The sequence below is a fragment of the Bos grunniens genome, chromosome 5 (assembly GCF_055505025.1).
Source record: "Bos grunniens cultivar Pamir isolate PY7600 chromosome 5, Bosgru_T2T1.0, whole genome shotgun sequence".
In the NCBI taxonomy this organism is placed as follows: domain Eukaryota; kingdom Metazoa; phylum Chordata; class Mammalia; order Artiodactyla; family Bovidae; genus Bos; species Bos grunniens.
The window spans coordinates 111,914,377-111,935,370 of NC_141169.1; the positions used below are offsets into that span (position 1 = coordinate 111,914,377).

At 54.8% G+C, this 20,994-nt stretch overlaps 1 protein-coding gene across 6 annotated transcripts; it reads right to left on the reverse strand.

Annotated features, from left to right (window-relative positions):
- Positions 1–1,200: 1,200 nt before the first annotated feature.
- CBX7 (chromobox 7) lies at positions 1,201–18,170 on the reverse strand. Of its 6 annotated transcripts, none has more exons than XM_086402896.1 (6): positions 17,869–18,170; positions 15,667–15,710; positions 8,982–9,047; positions 4,921–4,987; positions 1,876–2,227; positions 1,201–1,481 (listed from the first exon to the last, which is right to left on the reverse strand). In XM_086402896.1, exons 1-6 carry the CDS (start codon positions 17,935–17,937, stop codon positions 1,324–1,326), a joined length of 756 nt encoding a protein of 251 aa, XP_086259022.1. In that variant the 5' UTR covers positions 17,938–18,170; the 3' UTR covers positions 1,201–1,323. The 6 variants fall into 6 exon arrangements, with proteins under 6 accessions (XP_086259022.1, XP_086259021.1, XP_086259018.1 ...); XM_086402895.1 differs by having other exon boundaries at positions 1,876–1,948; positions 17,869–18,169; XM_086402892.1 differs by having other exon boundaries at positions 1,876–2,050; positions 17,869–18,144.
- Positions 18,171–20,994: the final 2,824 nt, after the last annotated feature.

Genomic DNA, 20,994 nt, shown 5'->3' on the forward strand with positions numbered 1-20,994 from the left:
TGAGAAGGTGGTGGGACGCTCTCTCCCTCCCTGACCACCCACACCCACGTCTGGTTGGCTGAGTTGGGCGGGGGGGGGGCAGAAAAAGAGGGGAGGGGAAGAGCTGGAAAGTCACCTGAGTCAGAGTGAACAGGGGCCCCGGCGGGGAGAGGGCGCGCAGGAGAGGAATGGAACCCAAATGCCTCAGAGCTTGCGCTGATGCAGGGCACACATGCACACACTTGCACGCCTATGACTGCGCTGATGCAGGGCATACACACACACACTTGCACACCCGTGACTGCGCTGGTGCAGGGCACACATGTGACTGGCCAGGTGAAACCTCAAGAGGGCATCCCACACCTGGAGCACTGGAGGCCATCTGGCCGCCCCGCCCCAGCCGACCCCTGCCCTCCAGTGAGGGCGCCAGCACGCTGATTGGACAGGTCCTGTCAGGTGAAGCGCTGGGGGTTGCCTATGGCAAGCTCTTTTATGCTGTGATTCACCCCACCCCCTCCACCCCCCATTCACCTGGTCAGGGCTTCTATACAGGAAGTTTCCAAGACCTGCTGCACACGGCTACGGACATGTGCGTGCAGTCACGAGGGCACGAAGGACAGTGCACACACCTGTGAGGCCAGGTGCGCATGTGACTGGTTTTCACAGGCCAGGTGGGGTGGGGTGGGCTGGGGAGTAGCTCTCAGCGAAGGGGTTCATTAGCTGGCAACCACCCCACCCGGGGAAGGGAGAGAACTTTCTGGGTTGTGCCCAGCCATCTCCAACCCTTCCCGGCTGCCCCTAAGCTCTCAGACCCCGTCGCTTTTGCTCAAAGCCAGTCTCCATCTCCCTCGAAGAGCTGGAGTGCAAAGTTAAAAGGAAAGACCCCTCCCCAAACACACACACAGAAGGGAAAAGGGGTAACCAACCAGAAAGGCGGGGGCAAGGTGCTCGGGGGGAGGGTTCAGGTCTTCCCGTCCTCCTTTAGTCCCGGGGCCGGTTGCTATCTCTCCGGAGAAGAAGCAGGCCAGAGGGGTCCGGGGGAGGCTGGCCCTGTCCCCGTCCTACCCTGGAGACGGCGTCCCAAGTGACAGAGCAGTGCCAGGCCTGCCCAGGCCCCGCCCCGCCCCAGCTCTGTAAACGTCTGTCTGTCTGTCCGTCCGTCCGCGCAGAGAAAGGGGCGGGTGGGCGGGACAGTGTTGGGAGCATCACCCCTTCTCCTGGTCAATGTTTTCGTTGTTGTTTTTTTTTTTAAATAAAATAATTATCCCGCCCTAACCCCCTCATTTCCGGAAGTCCCCACCCCGAGCCCCAGAAAACAGTTTAAGAAGAGTTAAAAATGGCGGATCAGAACTTCCCGCTGCGGTCTCGGAAGAAGCCCTCGGCGGCCTGGGCCTCTCGGAAGGTGACGGTGATGGAGTTGGCGGTGATGTCGGTCACTGTCACTTCACTTGAGGGGAGCGTGGGTGTCCAAGAAGGGGGCCCCTCGCCCAGGTCTGCCTCTGCTGCAGCCGTGGAACAGACGGATAGACAGACAGACAGACAGACGGGGCGTGGGGGGGGGGGAGGGGCAGCGTTGGCAACAAGGTGGGGAAAGTGGGCATGGAGGGCCGCGTGTGAACCCCCCTTCCGGCCCTCTCACCCCCAACACCAGATCTTCCTCTGAGTCTCCAGCCAGGTCAGAGCCTAGTTCGAGGCTGGCCACATGGGGAGAGATCACGACATTTATCTTCCCTGGCTGGACACGCGCTACTTCCGAGTGGGACCACGGAAAGAACTCTGGGCTAGGTGCCAGGGTTCCCCGCAGGCTGAGGGGACCCTCTCTGGGCCCTGACAACTCGAGGGGCCTTGCCAGCTCTGAGGGTCCCTGGGTCTGCGCCGGGGGCCGGGCTGCCTTACCCTCCTCTTCGGGGGGTTGCTCAGCAGGCTCCCACTCGCTGGCCGCCTGCAGGACGTCCTGGGCCGGTGACTCCTGCAGGAAGAGCTCCCGTCGATGGCTGTGACTCTCCAGGTTGGGCCCGCGGGGCGGGAACTTCTTGCGTGAGAGCCGCAGGTACTTGTGGGCCTTGCGGGGCTTGCGGAGCGGGAAGGGCAGGGTGGGCACCAAGGGGCCCTTGTCCGCCAGCTCGGGCGCCCCCGCCTTGACCACCCCCTCGGGGCTCCCGCTGCCGAGTGGGCGCGTCAGGGAGAAGCAGAGCTTCTCCTTGCCCTTGGCCTTGTGGGAGCTCCGCAGGTCCATGCTGTACAGCCGCTGCGGGGGCAAGCCAGGGCACGGCGGGTCAGCCCCGCCCTCCCGCCTGCTGCCGCGCCTTGGCGCATGCCGTCCCTCCCACCCGGGGTCCCTTCCCCAACTTTCGGGGCTCAGAACCAGCCTGCACCCCACCCAGCACCCCAGCCCCTGGGCCAGGTCCTGCTCGGCCTTCATCTTGGCCCCCGAGGCACGGCCTCAGGGCCACGGGGCCAGGGCTGCAGGGCACTTTCCTTCGGTCCACGGCAGAGCAGCAGACAAGAGGTACAGATGGAAAACTGGCCGACAGAAAACACACCAGGATTTCTGCGGCCGATAAATTAAGGAGCTATTCATCATAGGAAAGGAAACTTTGCTTCTAACAGGCCCCCAAAGCTGAAACGGTCAGCTGCCAGGGAGATGGTGGGAGGCACAGGGCTCTGAAGTTTCTTGGAGAAAGTTAACACAGTGCTGGGGTGCACTGCGCAGCCCAACTATAGGGACGGTGCACTGCTGGCAGGCCGCAGATGCCCCTTGGTTCCCCCAGGGCCCTCCTCAGCTCTGAGCTGCAGCGAGGGTGGGGTGCGAGGGGTTCCTGAATGGGTCCAGACCCCTGTCGATGTCCTGCCTCATTCATGTTGAAAGGGGCTGGAGGGCACGTGCTTCCATCATTCAAAGGCTGAAGTTTTAAAATTTGTGCACTTGTCTTACTGACTCCTAGGGGAAATTTATACAAATCCAAGAAAGATCTTCGGTGCTAAGATGTTGAGGGCCTGGGCCATTCTGGGACAGGAGCTCCTCTGCTGTCACCAGAGGCCAAGAGTTCCCAGAAGAGAGTGAGGCCCACAGATGGGACCTGCGTGTCAAACATCTCAAGCTGGGGACAGAGGTCATCACAGGTGCAAGTGCCATGCTCCACTCCCACCTGCTAATCCCCATCACTTGGCATGGGCATGGGTTGTCATGACGATGGGAAGAGGGCTTAACTGGGAGGAGACTGTGAAGCTATGGCAATGCCTCAGCACTGCACAGCTTATCCCATAGGCAGCTTTATCAGAAACTACCTTCAACCTGGCTCACAGGCCGAGGAAACTCTCGTATAGTTCTGTTCTTCTCTACCTCACCATGAGAGAATTTTTTTTTTTTTTTCATGAGAGAATTATAGTTACTAATGGGTCTGGGAGCACCAGGAGTCAGATCTGGGTTTTAGTCCAGCTGTGTGACTTGGTACTGGCCTCCCTGAGCCTCAGTTTCTTCCATCAATGAAATGAAGAAATTATAGCAGCCAGCCTCCAAGATGGTCCCAAATATCTGCCTCTGGGAATTCATACCTGTGTGGAGTCCCCTCTGTACTGAATACTGCAGTGTGGGACTTCTGAGGCTAAGTCACTAAGGACATGGTGCTTTGTCCTTGCTCTCTGTTTACCCAACCCTAGGGGAGGCTAGTGGCCCTACTATGAGGCCAGCCAGCAGCCCTATGGAGAGGCCCAGCACTGAGGAACCAGGCCTCCTGTCAACATCCAGCACTGATGCACCAGGCACATGGGTAGCCATGTTAGGAGCAGATCCTCCAGCCCCGATCAAGCCTTCAGATGAGTGGATTTCCAGCTGACATCAGCTTAGTAATCTGAGCCAGAATCACTAAGGAACCAGCTAAGGTACTCCCTGACTCCTGACTCACTGAGACGGTGTGGTGTTAAGCGTTTACTGCCTTCAGTTGCTCAGTTAAGGGTTACTTTGTCACACAGCAACAGATGACTGATGCACCCTCCCTGTGGGCCTGGCATGCAGATAAACTGTGTTCATTTGTGAGGAGCACGGAGCGCAGAGCTCAGCATGGAGATGTCTGACATGCTATCCCTTTCTCAGGACCCAATCAACACCAAAACCCAGGGATCACACCCACTGCAGGAAGGGAGACCTATCTAATCTGGCAAAAGCCTCATGTGATCTACAATTTAGAGTGGACAGGAGGCTGGACATGGCTCACACTGCACATGGACCAAGAAGCCTTATGTTTGGCTTTAAAGTCCCAGGTGGGCCTTATTAAATTAAGGACAGCAGGTATTGTTATCATCCGCATTTTGTAGAAGAGTAAACTCGAGCTCAGAGACGTGCCTTGAATCACGGAACTACATCAGTCTAGCCTACATCCTCTTTTCAGTGCAAACCAGCAAAGGGTAGCAGCGTGCCCTCAAGACCTCAAGCAGAGGGTTTCTTCTCACTCAAAATGACAGGTTTCTAAGACATTCCAAGGCTATGATTCCAAAATTCTATGAATCTCCTTAGATTCTAACATTCCAAACTCCCCTTGTTTCCTCAGCTCTCAAGTTTATCCTCCTAAGGTTCTCAAATACTACAACTTTGTATTTTGGGGACTCTGAGCATCAATTTATTTACAAGATTTTAAGCTTTCAAAATTCTAGGATCCCATGAGCCATACATCCACCCTCCCTCCCTCCACCGGGTCTCCCACCCATGCTGTCTTCCCCTGGGTACCAGCCCGAATTCTGACTTTTCCCAACTCCTCCCACTGAAACTGACCCACTAAGTGCCCCACCCACCCCACCCTCCACAGTGCCCTGGATGGAGCCAGAGGAGGGTTAGTGGTTTAGCAGAACTAGCCGGGACAAAGGCACAGATGGTAGGGGCGGGGGTGGGGTGGGTGGGTAGGAGCAAGGGGCCCTAAGGGATGGCACCAGAGCTGGCGGGGTTACCTGCAGCAGAAGCCGCTTGGGTTTCGGACCTCTCTTCCTATACCCCGACGCTCGGTCTCTCTCCTCCCTGGGGTGCAAAGCAGATGGCAGAAGAAAAGGAAACACTGGTGACATTTAAGGGTAAGTAAGGCGTCCGCTCCACCTGGCCCTCTGCTGTCTACGGGGGAGGGGGGCACCCACCACAGGCTACCACCCATCCTGGGGTCGGGCTCCTCCCGTTGCTCTCTTTAGGCCATGACAATGGGGCAGAGTGTTCAACTCCCAGGGCTCCCTCTTCTCAACTGACTAAAGGTGAGGGCACAGCCACCGGTCCCATCTGCTGAGGTGGGACTCAGGGGGCATCTCCAAAAACACGTGGGTCTTCATGGCCCCAAGGTCAGGCCAGACCTCTGCTCTCTATGCACTGGGAACAACCCCCAGAACATTTCCAGTTTCCACTCTTAGGAGACTTGTAGAGACACCTCTCAATCAAATTTGTCTTGAATGGGCCCAGGGGAGCTGAGGAGAATGGCGGACGAGTCCTTCTGCATGTGAGGCTCTGCCCAGAACTCCCCGCCAATTTGGCATCTGCACGAACCTGGTGGGGAAGACAGGCTCCCATTGCCTGTATCATCTGGCTGGGGAAGGGGAGAAAAACTAGCTTGCATTCAGTCCCCAGCAGATGCCAGACTCTCTGCCGGATGCCCTCCTCACTTCACACACATGCAAGGCACAACCTGAGGACGCATACAAAGACACACACACCGCAACACGCCAGATGCCCCAGCCCTGTGCTGGAGCAGAGGGATGATTCAAAGTCACTGCGCTTGGCTTCACTCCACTCATGCTTTCTGAGGCCTTAGGCCAGTCTCTCAGTCTGAGCCCAGTTAAGCCAGTAGGTCCATGGCCCCTGTTTCCCTCCTCAAAGGAGTGGCTGCCACCCGCTTCCAGGCATCAGACTCCAGGGGCGCTGGGGGCGGAGCTGTCCCTCCCACCCTGTGGAGCTTCAGCAGGCCTGCCCTGGGGTCCCAGAACCAGGGTTTGAGAGAAGCACCAAGGGCATGCGATACCCAGAGCAATCAGGCCTCTCTGATCCTGGAGAGTGAGAATCTAGTCTCAGAGCCCGGTGCTGGAGCCCAGGTCACCCCTACCTGAGCCAGGGGACACCCTGGCTGGCCACCCTCCCTCTCTGGGCCTCAGTTTCCTGGTCTGGAGCACGAGCTTCCCTTCTCAGCTGGGCCCTGGGGCTCCTGTGGGGAGTGAGAGGTCCCTGACGCTTCTCAAAGCAGGGCTGGGCGGGGGGCGGAGGTAGAAAGACTAAGATCATAGGAAGAGAGAGGGAAGAAAAAAGAGGAAGAGGAGAAGGAAATGGCGGCGGGGAGGAAAGGGCCTTGAGAGAAAAGAAGCTGATGATGTCTATTATATTTGTGTAAGTGTTGTTCATTATTACATTTATTACCGTGTCCTGGGCACTCTGTACAAGGCACTGTTCTCAATGCTGCGACCCTCACCCTATGAGGGAGGCAGTTTCTATCCTCATCTTATAGCTGAGGCACAGAGAGATTAAGTCACTTAACCGACGCCACAATTCTGACAACCTTCGCTACTGGTGAAGATGCTGAGCTCTGGGCACCAGGCCTGGCGAGGTCAAGCCTGGGAGCCCCGTCAGGGCCAGCGGGGGCAGGCCTGCAGCCTAGGCCACATGACCTGGCTTCCCACCTGTGGTGCCCAAGTTTCCGCCCTGTAACTGTGGGTGTGGGGGCAGCAGGAGGGCGAGGTGGGGGCTTCCACTCTGTCAGTCCTGACCTACCCAGGGACCAGTTTCTGTCAACCCCGGAACCCTCGGCCCTTCGGTGTCCAGGGCTGTGGGGATCGTGGCCCCAGCCAGGCCTCAGTGTCCCCTCGGCCCTCCCAGGACACAGGGACTCCCTGACCAGACTCCTTCTGAGTCCCTTAAAAACACTGCAAAGCAGGTGTTAGAATGCTCATCACCCCCCTTCCACTTCCTTCTCACCAAGACCCAGAGAGGAGGAGGAAGTCAAACCACACAGTGGGTCTGCAGGTCTCAGACAGTGGGTCTCATTTGTCCCTTAACTACTGACTTTTCTGACTCAAAGGAACATCCAAACCCTCTCTACCAGGACTCACAGGCAGAGTCTGAGCTGCGCCCCACCCCTTCAGCTGCCCATGCCCACTCCACAATGCTCCACCCCTGCCCAGCTCACACCAGTCCAGCCAGCCACGCTCAGAGCCCCACTCGCCTCCGTGCCGCTCCTCAGCCCAGGGTCTCTGCATCAGTGTGCTCTCTCCGTGGATGGTCTTCCGTAACATGCCTGCTGGGCTCCTTCCCTGCCTCACTCAGCTCAGGTCTCTGGACAAACGCCAGCACCCAACCACCGGCTGAAAGCAGCGGCCCCGCCCCGCCGCGCCCCGTCCGAACAGCAGCCACACGCCTGCATCTGCACCGCCACTGGCCTACTCTCACTGCGGGCCTCCACGCTGGAACGTGAGCCCCGCGAAGGCAGGGACGCTTGCTGGTTTTGTGCCTCGCTGTGCCCCAGTCCCTGAACAGTGCCCAGCACACAGGACAATCTCAATCAAGACTGGCTGGACAACGACAGTGCAAGCTAGGTGACCCCAGGTACCATGAGGAAAACACTCGCACGCCAGTGTCCACACTTCATGGCTCATGACGTGCTCTCACACACCTTTGCTCCCCACGAGAGCCCACGAGGTCAGCACTGTTCTCCCCATTTCACAGACAGGGAAGCTGAGGCTCAGAGAGGAAAAAGGCCCTGCCCAGCACCTCACGGCTGGGGAGTAGCCGAGCCAGGATGCTGATCCAGGCCCTTGACGCCTGCCCAATGGTCTTACCACAGTCCAGGACATTCCACAGGGTTCTCCCAGTGTCACAACCCTTTTGGATCAAGGTCCCACCAGCACTCGGGAAACAGAAAGAAGCTGTGGGACAGGAACACTGTGATTTTTAAAGGAAAGACCAGTGGGAACATTTCCTTTGAACCAGCAGCAGGAGACCTCCTGGGGGAGAAGCGATCAGAAGGGGGTGGGGAGAGCAGAGAACAGCATCACTGGGAGTCAGGAGGCCCACCCCGATAAGCCCTAGTTGGACTGTCTCCCAGCCATGAGGCTCCTGGAAAAGTCCCTTAGCTCTTCAGAGCCTCGGTCTCCTCATCTGTCAAACGAGACCCTCATCCCTGTCTCAAGAGGTTACTAAAAGGAATCAAACAAAAATGACTTTATAAAATGGTCCTGCACTCTACAGGGGCGATGGGTCAGGGAGAGGCAGAAAGATTGGGCAGTCTGCTGGCAGGGAGGCCAGTAACACCAAGGCTCATCAGAAGGGAATGGCTAGATTATGCTCAAAAAGCCCTCCAACCAGGAGAAACAAGATTTTCGGCAAAAGCTCTCCATTAAAGGCGTGCCCGCACGGCATCGGAGGAGCTGCCAATCGCTAACCCACCCTCAGAACTGCAGCAGAGCCCTGGCAGACACGGGAGCCTGAGACTTGGGGGCAGCTTTGTCCACGGCCACCCAGCTAGGAGGGGCCAAGCAGGAGGGACTGCAACCCAGCTGTCCTGGCTCTAAAGTCACACTCCCCACACCCAGACCTTTCTTGAGCTTCATCAGACTTGGTGAGAGGGTCTCTAGGGGATATCTCTCTCTGGTCCATCGCTGGGCTTGACAGAGCAATACTGATACTGCCACCCCTCACATGCAAGGCATCTCTGTGCCCATTTTCACCTTCTTCATGGCAACTGAAACCCCTACCTTCTGGGAAAATCGGGGCACGTGTAGTTAGGGGTGGTCAACAATGGCCAAGAGACTGAGGCTTGGGGTGGTTAGCAGAGTGGCTGACATCACCCAGCAGCAGGAAATGGGCAGGACCCTCGGCTGCCCTGGGACCTGGTACCCAGTACCTTTCCCCAGCTGCAGCTATCCCTGCCAGAACCCTGTTCCCGGGGCCCATGACCCTTGTTCAGAGTCAAGCCACCAACAGGGCCCCATGAAACCTCAGAGCCTGCCGTCCCCGCCCCAGCCCTGGGGCCAGCTGAGCCCCTTACTTCTCCTCGTAGGCCATGACCAGGCGGGGGTCCAGGATGTGTTCCTCCGGCTCCCACGTGCTGTACCTGGGGAGACAAACAAGCGGTCAGAGCTGTCCCACCTCCAACCCTGCCTCGCATTCAAAGGCCACAGCCGCTGTGGGCAGGACTTGCCCCTTCCTGATCCAGCCTGTAATTGTCTCCTAATCCCATAAATTGTCCCTAGCCCACCAGACTAGGTTGGGGGCCTTCTGGGGGCTTCAACACCAGAACTCCCCTCATCTTGATCACGTCACCATAAAAATGACTTCGTCCAGCTCCCGACTAGATCCCCATGTTCACCTCAGGGTCGCAGAGTCGGACACGACTGAGCGACTAAACTGAAAGAGGGCAGGCCCATACATCCCTGGAGTCCCTTCCCATGAGAGGCAAGAGCACGTGGTGAAGAACAGGGGCTCCAGAGCCAGACTGCTGAAGTTTAAACCCCAGCTCTGCCCTGGCTGCGGCACAACTGTGAACAAGTGGCTCAATATCACTGTGCTGATGTCCCCATCCATAGATGCTTTTGAACTGTGATGCTGAAGAAGACTCTTGAGAGTCCCTTGGACTGCAAGGAGATCCAACCAGTCCATCCTAAAGGAAACTGGTCCCGAATATTCATTAGAAGGACTGATGCTGAAGCTGAAACTCCAATACTTTGGCCACCTGATGTGATGAACTGACTCATTTGAAAAGACCCTGATACCGGGAAAGATTGAAGGCGGGAGGAGAAGAGGACGACAGAGGATGAGATGGTTGGATGGCATCATCGACTCCATGGACATGAGTTTGAGTAAACTCCAGGAGTTGGTAATGGACAGGGAGGCCAGGAGTGCTGCAGTCCATGCGGTCACAGAGTCGGACATGACTGAGCAACTGAACTGAACTGAAAGGTCTCTTGCGCTGACTAAATGCGTTCACGTGATTAAGGTGGCCAGTGCACAGGAAGTGCTTTGTGCTTGTTACTGTTCCTAGCCCCCGACGCCCCAGCCCGTGTGGGCTCTGCCTGGCCCAGCTGCTCCCTCCCTCCTCAGCACACACCTGCATCATCAAGGCCAGCTCTGAAGGTCCCCTGTCACATAGCAGGAAGTCTGGTAAATGCCCAGAGACTGTCTGGTGCAGTGATCCTACAGCAGACTCCTAGGTCTTTCCACAAGGGACCTTCCACCACTCCCAGGCCAGACAGCATTCTAGACAGCCAGGACAGACCTGAGTAATTCCAGAGCTCAGCCATCCTTCTTCCCGCTGCATGATTATTTACCTAGTATCTGCTTTTAACTTAGCTTGCTATTTTATTTGAATAATTTTAAAAGCAAATTTTAAATAACTTCCAAAAGTGGGGGGGGGGATGATTCATCATAAATAGATGCTAGTACATAAAAAATATAACTTGAAAACATTTATATATGTATACAATTATGCATACAAATGTGTATGGGCATGTTAAAAAAAAAAACCACCCAAAGCAATAGGCTGTGATTCTGGCCAAGACTGCCCCCAGGAGTGCTGGACAAGAAGGGAGGTGAGTAGGTATTAGGGAGTATTAGAAGGCAGAGAGAGGCCGGGCCCTGCCCCTGCCATCTTCTAACCAGCCAAGCTAAAACCTTCATCTTCAACTGTCCTGGTTACTATGAAACCTAATAATAGTCCCACCTATATCTGAATGACAAGCTGCCCGACAACAGACCTTTCCTCCTTTCTTTCACTGACACTTCTGCACACTCACTCTGTGTAAGGCCCCGTGAACTCAGCTGTGAAGGTCTGCGCCCTGAGTGTGATACGCCCACCACCATCCCAGCTCCTGTCCTTTGCACTTGCTGTGCTCTCCTCCCGGGGGCCCTCTTCCTCCAGGGACCTCCTCACCCTTTAAGAGTCAGGGTCCTGCAGGTCCCTGACATCCTCTCCAAGCACAATGAACCCTCCCCTCAGCTGCTCTCCAGGGCCTTATTGCTGCCCTTGGCACCTGCCATACATATTGATGAATCAAGCTGGTGCCCTGGCTGGCAGGCTGTGACCTCTCCCCAGCTTGCCCAGCCCCCATGTGTTCCGGGAATGGCTGTAGAAGTCACTGCAGAGTGCTGCTCATTCTGCAGAACTGCAAAAGTGAAACTGATACTTTTTACATAGTTTGGTAAAGCCCAAACTGAAAGCAATCAGCAGCTGGCAGAGACGTCACCCTTCCTCCCCACAAAGGCTGAATTTTCTCAATTGTACCTAGTAAGAAAAGAGGGAGAATTTTGTGTTCCTCTGTCTGCCCTCCACCTCCCATATCCTCTAGCTGTGGAAGTCTCTTCAGTGCTCTAGTCTCCTCTGCCCTGCCCACTTTTTGGTGATGTAGCTGCTGTGTGGTTTCTGGCAAGTCCCTAACCTTCTCTGTACTTCAATTTCCTCATCTTAAGAATCACCATCACCACCGCCACCACCGTAATGGTTAGGTGCCAAAGCAGACAACCGCAGGGATTCATCCATCCCTTGTAACACTTTTATGAGGTAGGTTACAGACACTACAGAGGAAACTGGGGCAGAGAGGTGAAGCATCTTGCCAAGGTCACCGAACCAGTAAGTAGCCAGTCTGTGGTTGGAACTCAGCTGAATCTTGGCCACCCTCTCTCCCTTTGGGTCCTCACATGGCGACATATCTGGCTACGCACTGAGCTGTGACATGTTTGGGAGAGGGGCACGGTCTGATTGACCACGTCTTCAGTGCCTGACCCGGGGCCTGGCACACAGCGGGGTGCAGAGAAAGGGTGAGACTTGGCAGCAGGAGGCCTGGCCCTGCTGAGGAAAGGCGGGATGGGGTCGCTGGACGGACGCCTCACCCTCTCGGATACCCTCGCCCCTCCGAAAGAGGCGGTCATCAGCAGCCCTCCGCAGTGTGGGGAGCCAGAGGTCGTGGCGAGCGTAGATCACGCTGTGTGAACCGCCCGGGTTCAAACAGGACAGGAGTGCTCGGCCGTTGAGACTTGGTCTCCGCGCCGCCGGTTGGGCCGGAACGCAAGGAGACCGACAGGGGGCTCCACTCCGCCGCGCCGTGGGCCCCGCCCCCAGAGGCCTGGCAGCCGCGCGGGCACACGCACGCACGCGGGGGCGCGCGCGCCAGATTACCGGGCCGACCAATGAGGGGCAGGGCGGGGGCGGGGACTGCGCGCGTCGGCTCCGAGGTAAACACGGCCACGTGACCGCCACCCCGCCCCCGAGCCGGGGTAAACAGGCTCGCGGCCGCGCAGCTTGGGCCCTGCCGCGCAGACTCCCGCAGTGCCGGGGGCTGGACGCCCCATAGAGCCAGGCCACCCAGCACCCCTCCACTCCGATTTAGAGCCACCCAAATGAGAAGCAGTGTGCCGGGCTCCCGGAGAGACTGGCGGGGGCGGCGGTGAGCAAGTGACTCACTTGCTGGGGCCTCCAGTTCTTCATCTGTGAAGCAGAGCTACCAATAGTGCATGTCTTTTAGGGGGATGTGACAATCAGATGTGTTAAGCCACATACAGCACTTGTGGTACACAATAAAATGTGGTACATAATAAAAGCAAACAAGCAGTAATTAAGTCAATATCGAAAGCCTCCAGAGCGCACACACACTTGCCAAGACCAATCTCAGGACTCTGCTGCCGCTACTCAGCAGGGTCTTGGAGGAGAAAGAAGGGCCTCCTCTGTGTCTGGCACTGCTATGAACCCTTCCTTGTCTCAGGCTACCTTCCATGGGGCTCCGTGAGGCTAGAGCCCCATTTTACAGCTGAGGAAATGGAAGTGCCCATAGTTCAAATCGTGCCACCTTTATGATCTGGGGGAGGGCCTCCTCTGCTGAGGGTTTCTGTCTCTTCATCTGTCCACTGGGTTGCCATTAGGCAAATTACTTAAGTGGGCCAATGCCTGATTTTAATAGGGGCTTATTGATATCAGCCTGATTATTGGTGTATCCTGATAAACTGATACTATCATTCCTAAAGCTCCATGGAGGCCATCCTCCCCACAAACGGGGTAGCATTTACAAATGGGTAAGAACAGAGGGAAAGAAAATGTTCCCAAAGAGGGGCAGCAGGGTCCCTGGCAGGCTGAGATAAGAGTAGGGTATCTGAGGGCCTCTGTGGGGCTGAGAGCATGTAGCTGATTATTAAGCCCCTCCACCCTGTGCCCCCAGGCCCTCCCTGTGCCATTTGCTGTTCTTTTCAGAACAAGCAGGATAGCTCCTCTACCCCATCTGCTGGGGAGGAAGGGCAGTTATTCCTCTCCTGTTGCACTGAGAAAACAGGCAAAGCACCCAAAAGCTCAACAGGGACCTGGCAGAGTGAGTGCTGGTTTACATCGTGGTTTCTGTATTAATAGAACCTGCCCAGAATGGGGAGGGTGCTGGGAGCAGGAGAGTCTGACTCGCCCTCCCACCCAGGGTGGCACTGCACTAGCCAAGGCTCCCAGGCCTGCAGGGAGCAGCAGTCCAACTACTCCACTCCCCATCCTCTTTCTCAGCCTCTTCTTCAAACATGGCACCCTGAGGAGGGGAGACTAAAGTGGGTGATAAAGAAGCCCTGGTTCTCTTCCTCCTTTCTGTGACTGAATCTGTTGTCCCCCAAGTGAAGTGGGGTGGCAGTGGTTGGCATAAAGTGGGTACCATGTTGGCATTTATATTACTGTAGTGACCTCTCCTCTCTGGGCTCTGGTTTCCTCATTTGAAACATGAGAGGACTGATCTAAAGGAGGGCTAAAGCTACTTTAGATGGCAGTAGAATCCCCCCAAACCCCTCTCCTGGCTGGTGAGACCTAGGAGCCCAGCTGCGTAACTTACTATTAATAGCAAACATTTACTAAGTGCCTTGTCTGGGTTAAGCATGCACTAGGTACTCTGTATCTGTCATCTAATCCTCACATCACTGCTGTGTTGGAGGATTCATTCCAATTTGGAGATGAGGAAGCAGAGATTCTGCTCTGCTGGGGACCTGTCCAAGGGATCCCAGCTGTTTAGCTGTGAACAAGGACCAAAGTGTGAGGAAGTCAGATGCCTCAGGTCTTCTGGCCACACAGGACTCCCTGAATTCCTGTGGGGGGTCACAAAAGGTAGTCATGAGGGCCCGTCTGGTGGTCTCATTATGTTAGGGAACAAGTGGGCCCCAGGGGCATGCGCATAGGCCAGCAGAACTATGCAGGGACCGCTCTTGAAATGCCAGGTCCTTCCCATGACTGAAGCTCTGATGGGCAGACATACTAATTCAGGATAAATAAAAGTGGGGGAAAGAACTTGAAACAGACAAATACATCTGTTTAGAGAAGGGAATGTACACAGCAGGAAAAATAGCCAACAATGCCTCGAAGGCCAACAGGCTAGTGTTCACACTCCCATGCAATGTCTTCTGGTGCAGAAGCTAAGAGAGGAGTGAGTATCCAGGGAGTATGCCCACTTCCTTTTCTAGTTTTCCACCTCCTCTTACTGCCCCTTCACCCAGACTGGAAGCCCACCTCTCCTCTGCCTAGTGGAGGAGGGGATTATCCTTCCGTCTCAGGGTGTTTGGGAATGGGCAGCAGGAATGGATGAGTGCATTACCTGGCTGGCCAGCCACCAGCCCTAATCAACAGGATGCCTGCAGGCCATCTGGGACACACCCTAGAACTTTCACCCCACAAAGTGAAGAAGCCTGTGAGAGGAGAGCTGGGCCTGGACTACTGAATCCATTTTGCAGAGAGGGAAGCTGAGGCAGCATGGCTGTTTTCCCCTCCGCTGTGTCTCTCACCACTGTGTGTCCAAGACACTCCCAGGACCCAAACATCAGGTCACCCCCAACAGCAACACAGCAGAAAGCCCCTGGCACAGATAGCAGGGGCTCTGGAACCAGGGGGGATTCCAGGAGTCTATCTCTAGGAAGCCAGGAAGGGAGGTGGGGTGCCCACAGGCCAATGGGGAGGCCCCACGACCTGCCCATTCACTCCCCTCCCCCCAACAACTCCTGCTGGGAGGTGACTGGTTGGTGAGAAGGTTCCTGATTCGGCCTCAGCAGGAGAGGCGGGGCAACTGGGAGAGGTCCTAGACCCAAGTTGGCCCACCTCCCAAATGGGAGATGGAGGAGGCAAGGAAGAGGGGCTCACTTCAAGCCCCAACTCTGCCTCCCGTTGCTGTGTGACCTAAGGCAAGCTGCTTACCTTCTCTGAACCTCATCTTTAGAGATGAGAACCACAGCTGTCTCACAAGTCTGTAGGGGAACCTGCTCTGTAGACTGGAGAATGCTATCCAAAGGTGGCTCTGTCCCCAGCTCTATGGCACTGAAGACTCATGCCCCACTGGCTAAACTTGTCTTGCTCAATGCCACAAACTCCCACCTGGCACTGGTACATGCTGCAGCTTGAGGGCCCCTCCACCTTGCAGGTGGACATTTCTGAAGCCAAGATGCTGGGTCTTCACCGCTGAATGCCAGGAGAGGCCAGAAGCAGGGGAGCAGAGGCTCCAACCAGAAGATGGAGCACAACTCTGAAGAGAAGCTGGCACCCACCTTGACCCTCATATGCTCCAAATCCCTCAGCTGGCAGAGGGGAAACTGAGGCCTAGAGAAGAGGACGATTTAATCAAGGTCAGCTGGCCAATTACTAGAGCAGCTGGAGTGAAAAGTGAGGCAGGAGAGTGGGGAAAAGGCAGATGAAAGGATGTTCAGGTAGGCAGACAGACACACACACAAAGGAGCCTTACTTTGGGGGCCATCCTTTCCACTTGACCAAGTATTCAACTTTACCCTGGGGAGAAAGAGAGAAGGAGACAGTGAGATACACAGATGCCCCTAGGACCACTTGCAGGGCTGAAGGCCCAATCCCCTCTGCACACAGAAGTCCCCCAACACATATACACAAGACCCCCATCAACCAGAGATCCTCAATCTTTGGCTGCTCCATGTCCATCCCAGACCATCCTCCCTGCGAGAGCACAGGAGTGCACTGGGCCCTCCCTACACACCTCAGGGGTACCTGCGGTACAAGCTTGGAGCCCATGTCACGTGTGGGAACGTGCATGGCCAAAGATCCAGTGTCCAGTGTGCCAGAGCAAAGACCAGAATGCTCTTTTTTTAAATTAGAAGACTCTCCAAGTCCTAGAAAACTCCTCTTTGGGGAGTCCCCCAGGCCTGTAGCCCCATCAGCCCCATCCCTGTGAGACAGTGCCTCTGGCCCAGAGTGGACAGGCTAGTGACTCCAAGACTCTCAACTTACTCTCAAGTCAAAAGACCCTGGCAGGGCCCCAGAGAAGGCAGACAGTCCTCACCGTGAGAAAGGGTGCTTATCCCTCCCTCCAGGAGTGAGAAAATAAGAGCCAAGTTCCTCCCTTCCGCACAGGTGACAGGGGCCTTCCCAATCTGACAGGTGATACCCCTCCACACTAGAGCTTTAAGACCAAGATAATGTCATCTCCTCAAAGAGGCCTGCCCTGGCCACCCTCCCTCCCACCTCATAGTTCTCTTTCTGTGTGGCACACAACCCCAGTGGAAAGCATCTGTTTACTTCCTCTTTTGCTGCCTGTCTCCTCTACCAGAATGCCAGCTCTGCAAAGGCTGGAGCTCCCTCCCCTGGCACTTAGACTGGTGCCTAGTATATAAGAGGTCCTCAGAATTTTGAATGAATGTGAAAGGAACAATGCTCCTCACTCTCTGGCACTACGGGCCCCATGTAGAAAGGGATAATTAATGTACGTGCTTAGGCTACACTGCATAGAAAGCATTGGGTTTTGAGGAACAAATTCAAATTGAGGAAACCCTAAGGGAAGGGAGGAGGAGAAGGGGCAGCCCCGACATGAGAACAAAACTCAACCCCATTGGAGTTGGGGGAAGAAAAGAAAAGGTCATGGCCTACCTTAACCCCGTAACCTTTAGCCCAAGATACCAGGGCTGAGTTTTCTCCCTTTAAAGATGAGTCGGCAATGAGCCAACTTGAGGTCCTGCTCTGCACTCATCTCTTACTGTTTGACCTTGATCAGGTCGCTTCCCTAGCCCGGGCCTCAGTTTGTGCCTCCGTCAAATGGGAGGAGGTCAACTCCCGCCCTGCCGCTACAGCCTCCCTAGGGGCGACAGGGAGGAGATAAAAGGACAGTGGTTTTAAGTGTTGGGACAGGGAATTTCCCCAAAGCCTTCCAGTCCCAACTTCCAGCCTGGGGCCAGACTACTTTGCAAACGTGTGCACCGGAAATGGGCACGGCCAAAGTCCAGGCCCGAGGCGCGGGGACCGAACCCAGCAGAACAGATACCTCCTTAAATCGCTGGGTGTACGTTTGGGAGGCTAAGGCAAAGGGGGAGGAGCTTTGAGGATGCCGAAGCGCCGTAGGCGGCTTCACTGAGCCGTCGGGCGGGGCTGGGAGTCGGGGAGGGGAAGACTGAGGGGGTGTGCACTTAAGTGGGGGAGAGACGCGGAGGTTGGGGTGTGGAGGCGATCGGAAAAGGTCGAAGTCCAGCAGTTAAACTTAAGAGGCGGGAGGAGGCTTTTCCAAAGCTCCGCCTCCAACTTCAAAGGACTTGGCACCAAGAGTACAGAGTCCTGAGTTCGAGACCCAGATCCGATGCGAACACACGAGGCAAGCCGTTTCTTCAACTTGGGCCTCAGTCTCCCCATATTTAATGAGAGGAGGGTGAGAACGGATAGCGTTTGGGGTCCCTCCAGTCCGATCCTAATCTCCAGCTCTGGCTGGCTCAGCTGCCCCCAGCATCCTGGGGCGACAACTTTTAATTCTACTCTCCCTACAAGGTGGCGGGGGAAACTGAGGCACGGGCTGGGGATACGGGCCCGGCAGCGCGGGGCTGCCTGGGTGTCCCCGCCCCCACTTTCTCCCTGGCCTCCAGGGTAGAGGGGACAGTACTGGGGACAGAAGAGGACCCCATAGGGGTCCTGGGAGCCGCCCCCCGGGCAGCCTCACCTTCCGCACGCGCTTCTTCCGGATGCTCTCTACGGCGAACACCTGCTCGCCGATGGCTGACAGCTCCATGCGGGGCGGCGGGCGAGCGGGCCCGGGGCCGGGCCGGGCCGGGGGCGGAGCTGCGGGGCCGCGGCTGCGGCGCGCGATGCTCGGGCCGGCGGGGTCCCCGTCACCCTCGCCCGGGCGCGCACGCGCACGCGCACGCGCGCACACCCCCTCGCGCTCCCTCACGCCGCCGACGTTCCATTTTTGAACCTGCGCAACGTTTTCCTCGGCGCGAGCGAGCCCGCGGGCGAGCGCGCCGGGCGGGGGCGAGGGCGGGGCGGGGCGGAGCGGGGGCTCGGCTCTCGTCTAGCCGGCCACGCCCCCTCCATGGCTCCGCCCCCCGCTCGGGCCCGCCCCCTCTGGAGGTCCGCCCCCGGGCCTCGCGCGCGGCGTGTCTCTTTCCAAAGCTGGCGGCCCGCGGGACTTATTTGGCGCGGGCTCCGCTAGGCGAGGGTTGTTGGACGTGATGTTAATACCCAGGAGTGTTTTCTAAAGTCCTCCCGGTGACTCTGAGGGTCTGGAAACGGCCTGGCCCCGGTTGGGCATATGAGGGCCCGGGGGAGAGCGGGGAGGCCATTTGCCTCGCCTCTCACAAAGAATAGACGAGATCGCGGCGCAGACCCTCGGGCGTCAGGAGGGCGGGGACGGCCAAGGTTTCCCAACCTGTCAGGGCGTCTCAGTACCGCGGTCTCTCTGGATCCGGGCTCGGAAGCTGTGTGGTTTGCCAGTCTGGAGCAGGCGCCTCCGCGTCCATCCTTAACGTCTGTCTGTCCGTCCGGGCGGTTGTGCTGAGACGCCCGGTCCCCACGCGGCCGCTGCCTCAAGGGCCCCCGCTAGGCAATACTTGGCGGCAGGTATGGCCGCGGCGAATCTAAGGTGCGCAGCGGAACGGATTTTGACGCCACGCAGCCCCAAGTCCCCAGTCACACGCACTTGACACTCTGCACGTAGTAGGTGTTCGACTCTGTGGAATGAATGGATCTTGAAATCTCAAACAAATCCATTCATTATCCCCATCCATTCTAACACGGTTCTGTCTGTACTACGGCGCCAGCTTTCCGTCCTCACCAGGAACCCGAGTCATCCGTGCCCTTTGGGTTCCCAACCGCCTGCCTGCATTTACCCCCCAAATCCTGCCTTTCTGACCTCCTCCCATCCACACCCCTTGTCCTTTCTCTGGACTACAGCAACCGCCTTCTCACTTCTCAATGCCCTCCGAGCCGAGTCCACAGTGCCAGAATGAGCTTTCTAAAATGCAGATCTGACTGGATCACTCTAGTGCTTTAAAACCTTCCATAGCTCCCTGTGCCCCTCAGAATAAAGTCCAGACGCCTCTGCCTGGCGTCCTGGGTAGAAAAAGAGAAAAGAAAAAGAAATTATTTTGCACGGACTTTTTATAAGGAGCAACGGAAGCCCGAGGCAGTAGAATGATACATCCAAAGCACTGAAAGAAAATAACCATCATTTTAGAAACTGAGTGAAATTTTATTTCAAGATTTATGTACCCACTGAAAATGTCTTTCCAGAACAAGAGGAAATCATAACATTTACAAATACAAAAACTAAGACTTTGCCAGTAGCAGACCCTCCCTAAAGGAAATTCCAACGGAAGAACTTCAGGCTGGAGGAAGATGATCACAGACAGAGGTCTGATGCAACAGAGAATAAAGAACAATGAAGAACGTTGATAATACAATAACAATGTCTTCTGGATAAAAATAGAGTTAAAATACACAACAATGGCATAGAACTTGGGTGAATGGATTAAAGTGTTCCGAGATCTTTCTATTCCTCAGGAGGAAAACGAAAATAGATAGCAAATATACTTAAACTCTGATGAGTTAAGACTGTAAGTTGTCATTAACAGGGTAAACAGAAAGAATGGAAATGCAGTATATAGTATTTAGCCAAATTATTAGAGGGGAAACAGAATGAGAAAATAAATCAATCCTAAAACAGCAAGAATGGAGAGAAAAATACAAGATAGGTGGGACAAATAAATAACAGTTATAAATTCAAATGTACTATAAAACAATGCAAGCGGACTAAATGTTGTAGTTAAAATACAAGATTACCAGGCAGGATAAAAATCCAACTACCTGTAATTTACAAGAGACATCCACAAGAAACATTTCCAAAACAAGGACACTGAAAGGGTGAAAGGAAATGCATGGTAAAAAAAAAAAACAAAATTCTTATAATACAAAGGCTAATAAAAGAAGACTGGTGCAGTTACTTTAGTATCAGAAAAAAATCACTAGAGATAAAGAAGGTCACTTCGTAATGAAAATGGTCCAACTGACCAGAAAGAAAGAACAATTTCAAATTCATACGTAAATACCATAGTCTTAAAATATAAAAAAACAAAGAAGAGAACTATACAGAGAAATAGACAAACCCACAATTACAATGGGAGATTTAAAAACACATCCTTCTGTAATCAACAGAACAAGCAGAAATATATTTAATGAAGGTAATATTAAGAAACTTGACTAGGGGACTTTTACAGAACAGTGTAGCTACAAGTGCAGAATATTCTCCTTTCAAGACATAGGAGATATTCACAAAAGCGGCAAAGTTAAGGACAGAAAGTTATCAGCAAAAGCAAAAGTTATTTCTATGAAAATATTAGTTGTACTGAATTTTCCCATGGACAGAGGAGCCTGGTGGGCTACAGGCCATAGGGTCACAAAGAGTAGGACACAACTGAAACAGCAGGCAGGCATACCTCAATTTGAAAATCCTGGGGAAAATGCTACCACTCATTAGCAATAAACACTGCAAAGCAAAAGAAAAAAAAAATCAGTTAACGTAATTCACCATTAGTTAAGGAAGAAAGACATATTGTTATCACAAAAGATACAAGGAACGTTCAAGATCTGTTTATGTTTTAAAACCTGTAGCAAATTAGGAATACAAGGGAATGACTTTATCCTGGTAAAAGTATCTACAAAAATCCTACAGCAAATATTCTAATTAATAGTGAAATGTTGAGATTAGTAAAAAGGCAAGGATGATTGCAATCCCCATTTCCATTAAACATGGCATGGAATATTCTAGATCTGTGTTATCCAATATGGT

Excerpts from the sequence above, each read along its gene's own strand:
- CBX7 (XM_086402896.1), bottom strand. The coding sequence starts at position 17,937 with ATGGAGCTGTCAGCCATCGGCGAGCAGGTGTTCGCCGTAGAGAGCATC. Across the intron at positions 15,711-17,868 it reads GGAAGAAGCGCGTGCGGAAG|GGTAAAGTTGAATACTTGGT; the intron begins GTGAGGCTGCCC and ends CTTTCTCCCCAG. Across the intron at positions 4,988-8,981 it reads GTCATGGCCTACGAGGAGAA|GGAGGAGAGAGACCGAGCGT; the intron begins GTAAGGGGCTCA and ends TTTGCACCCCAG.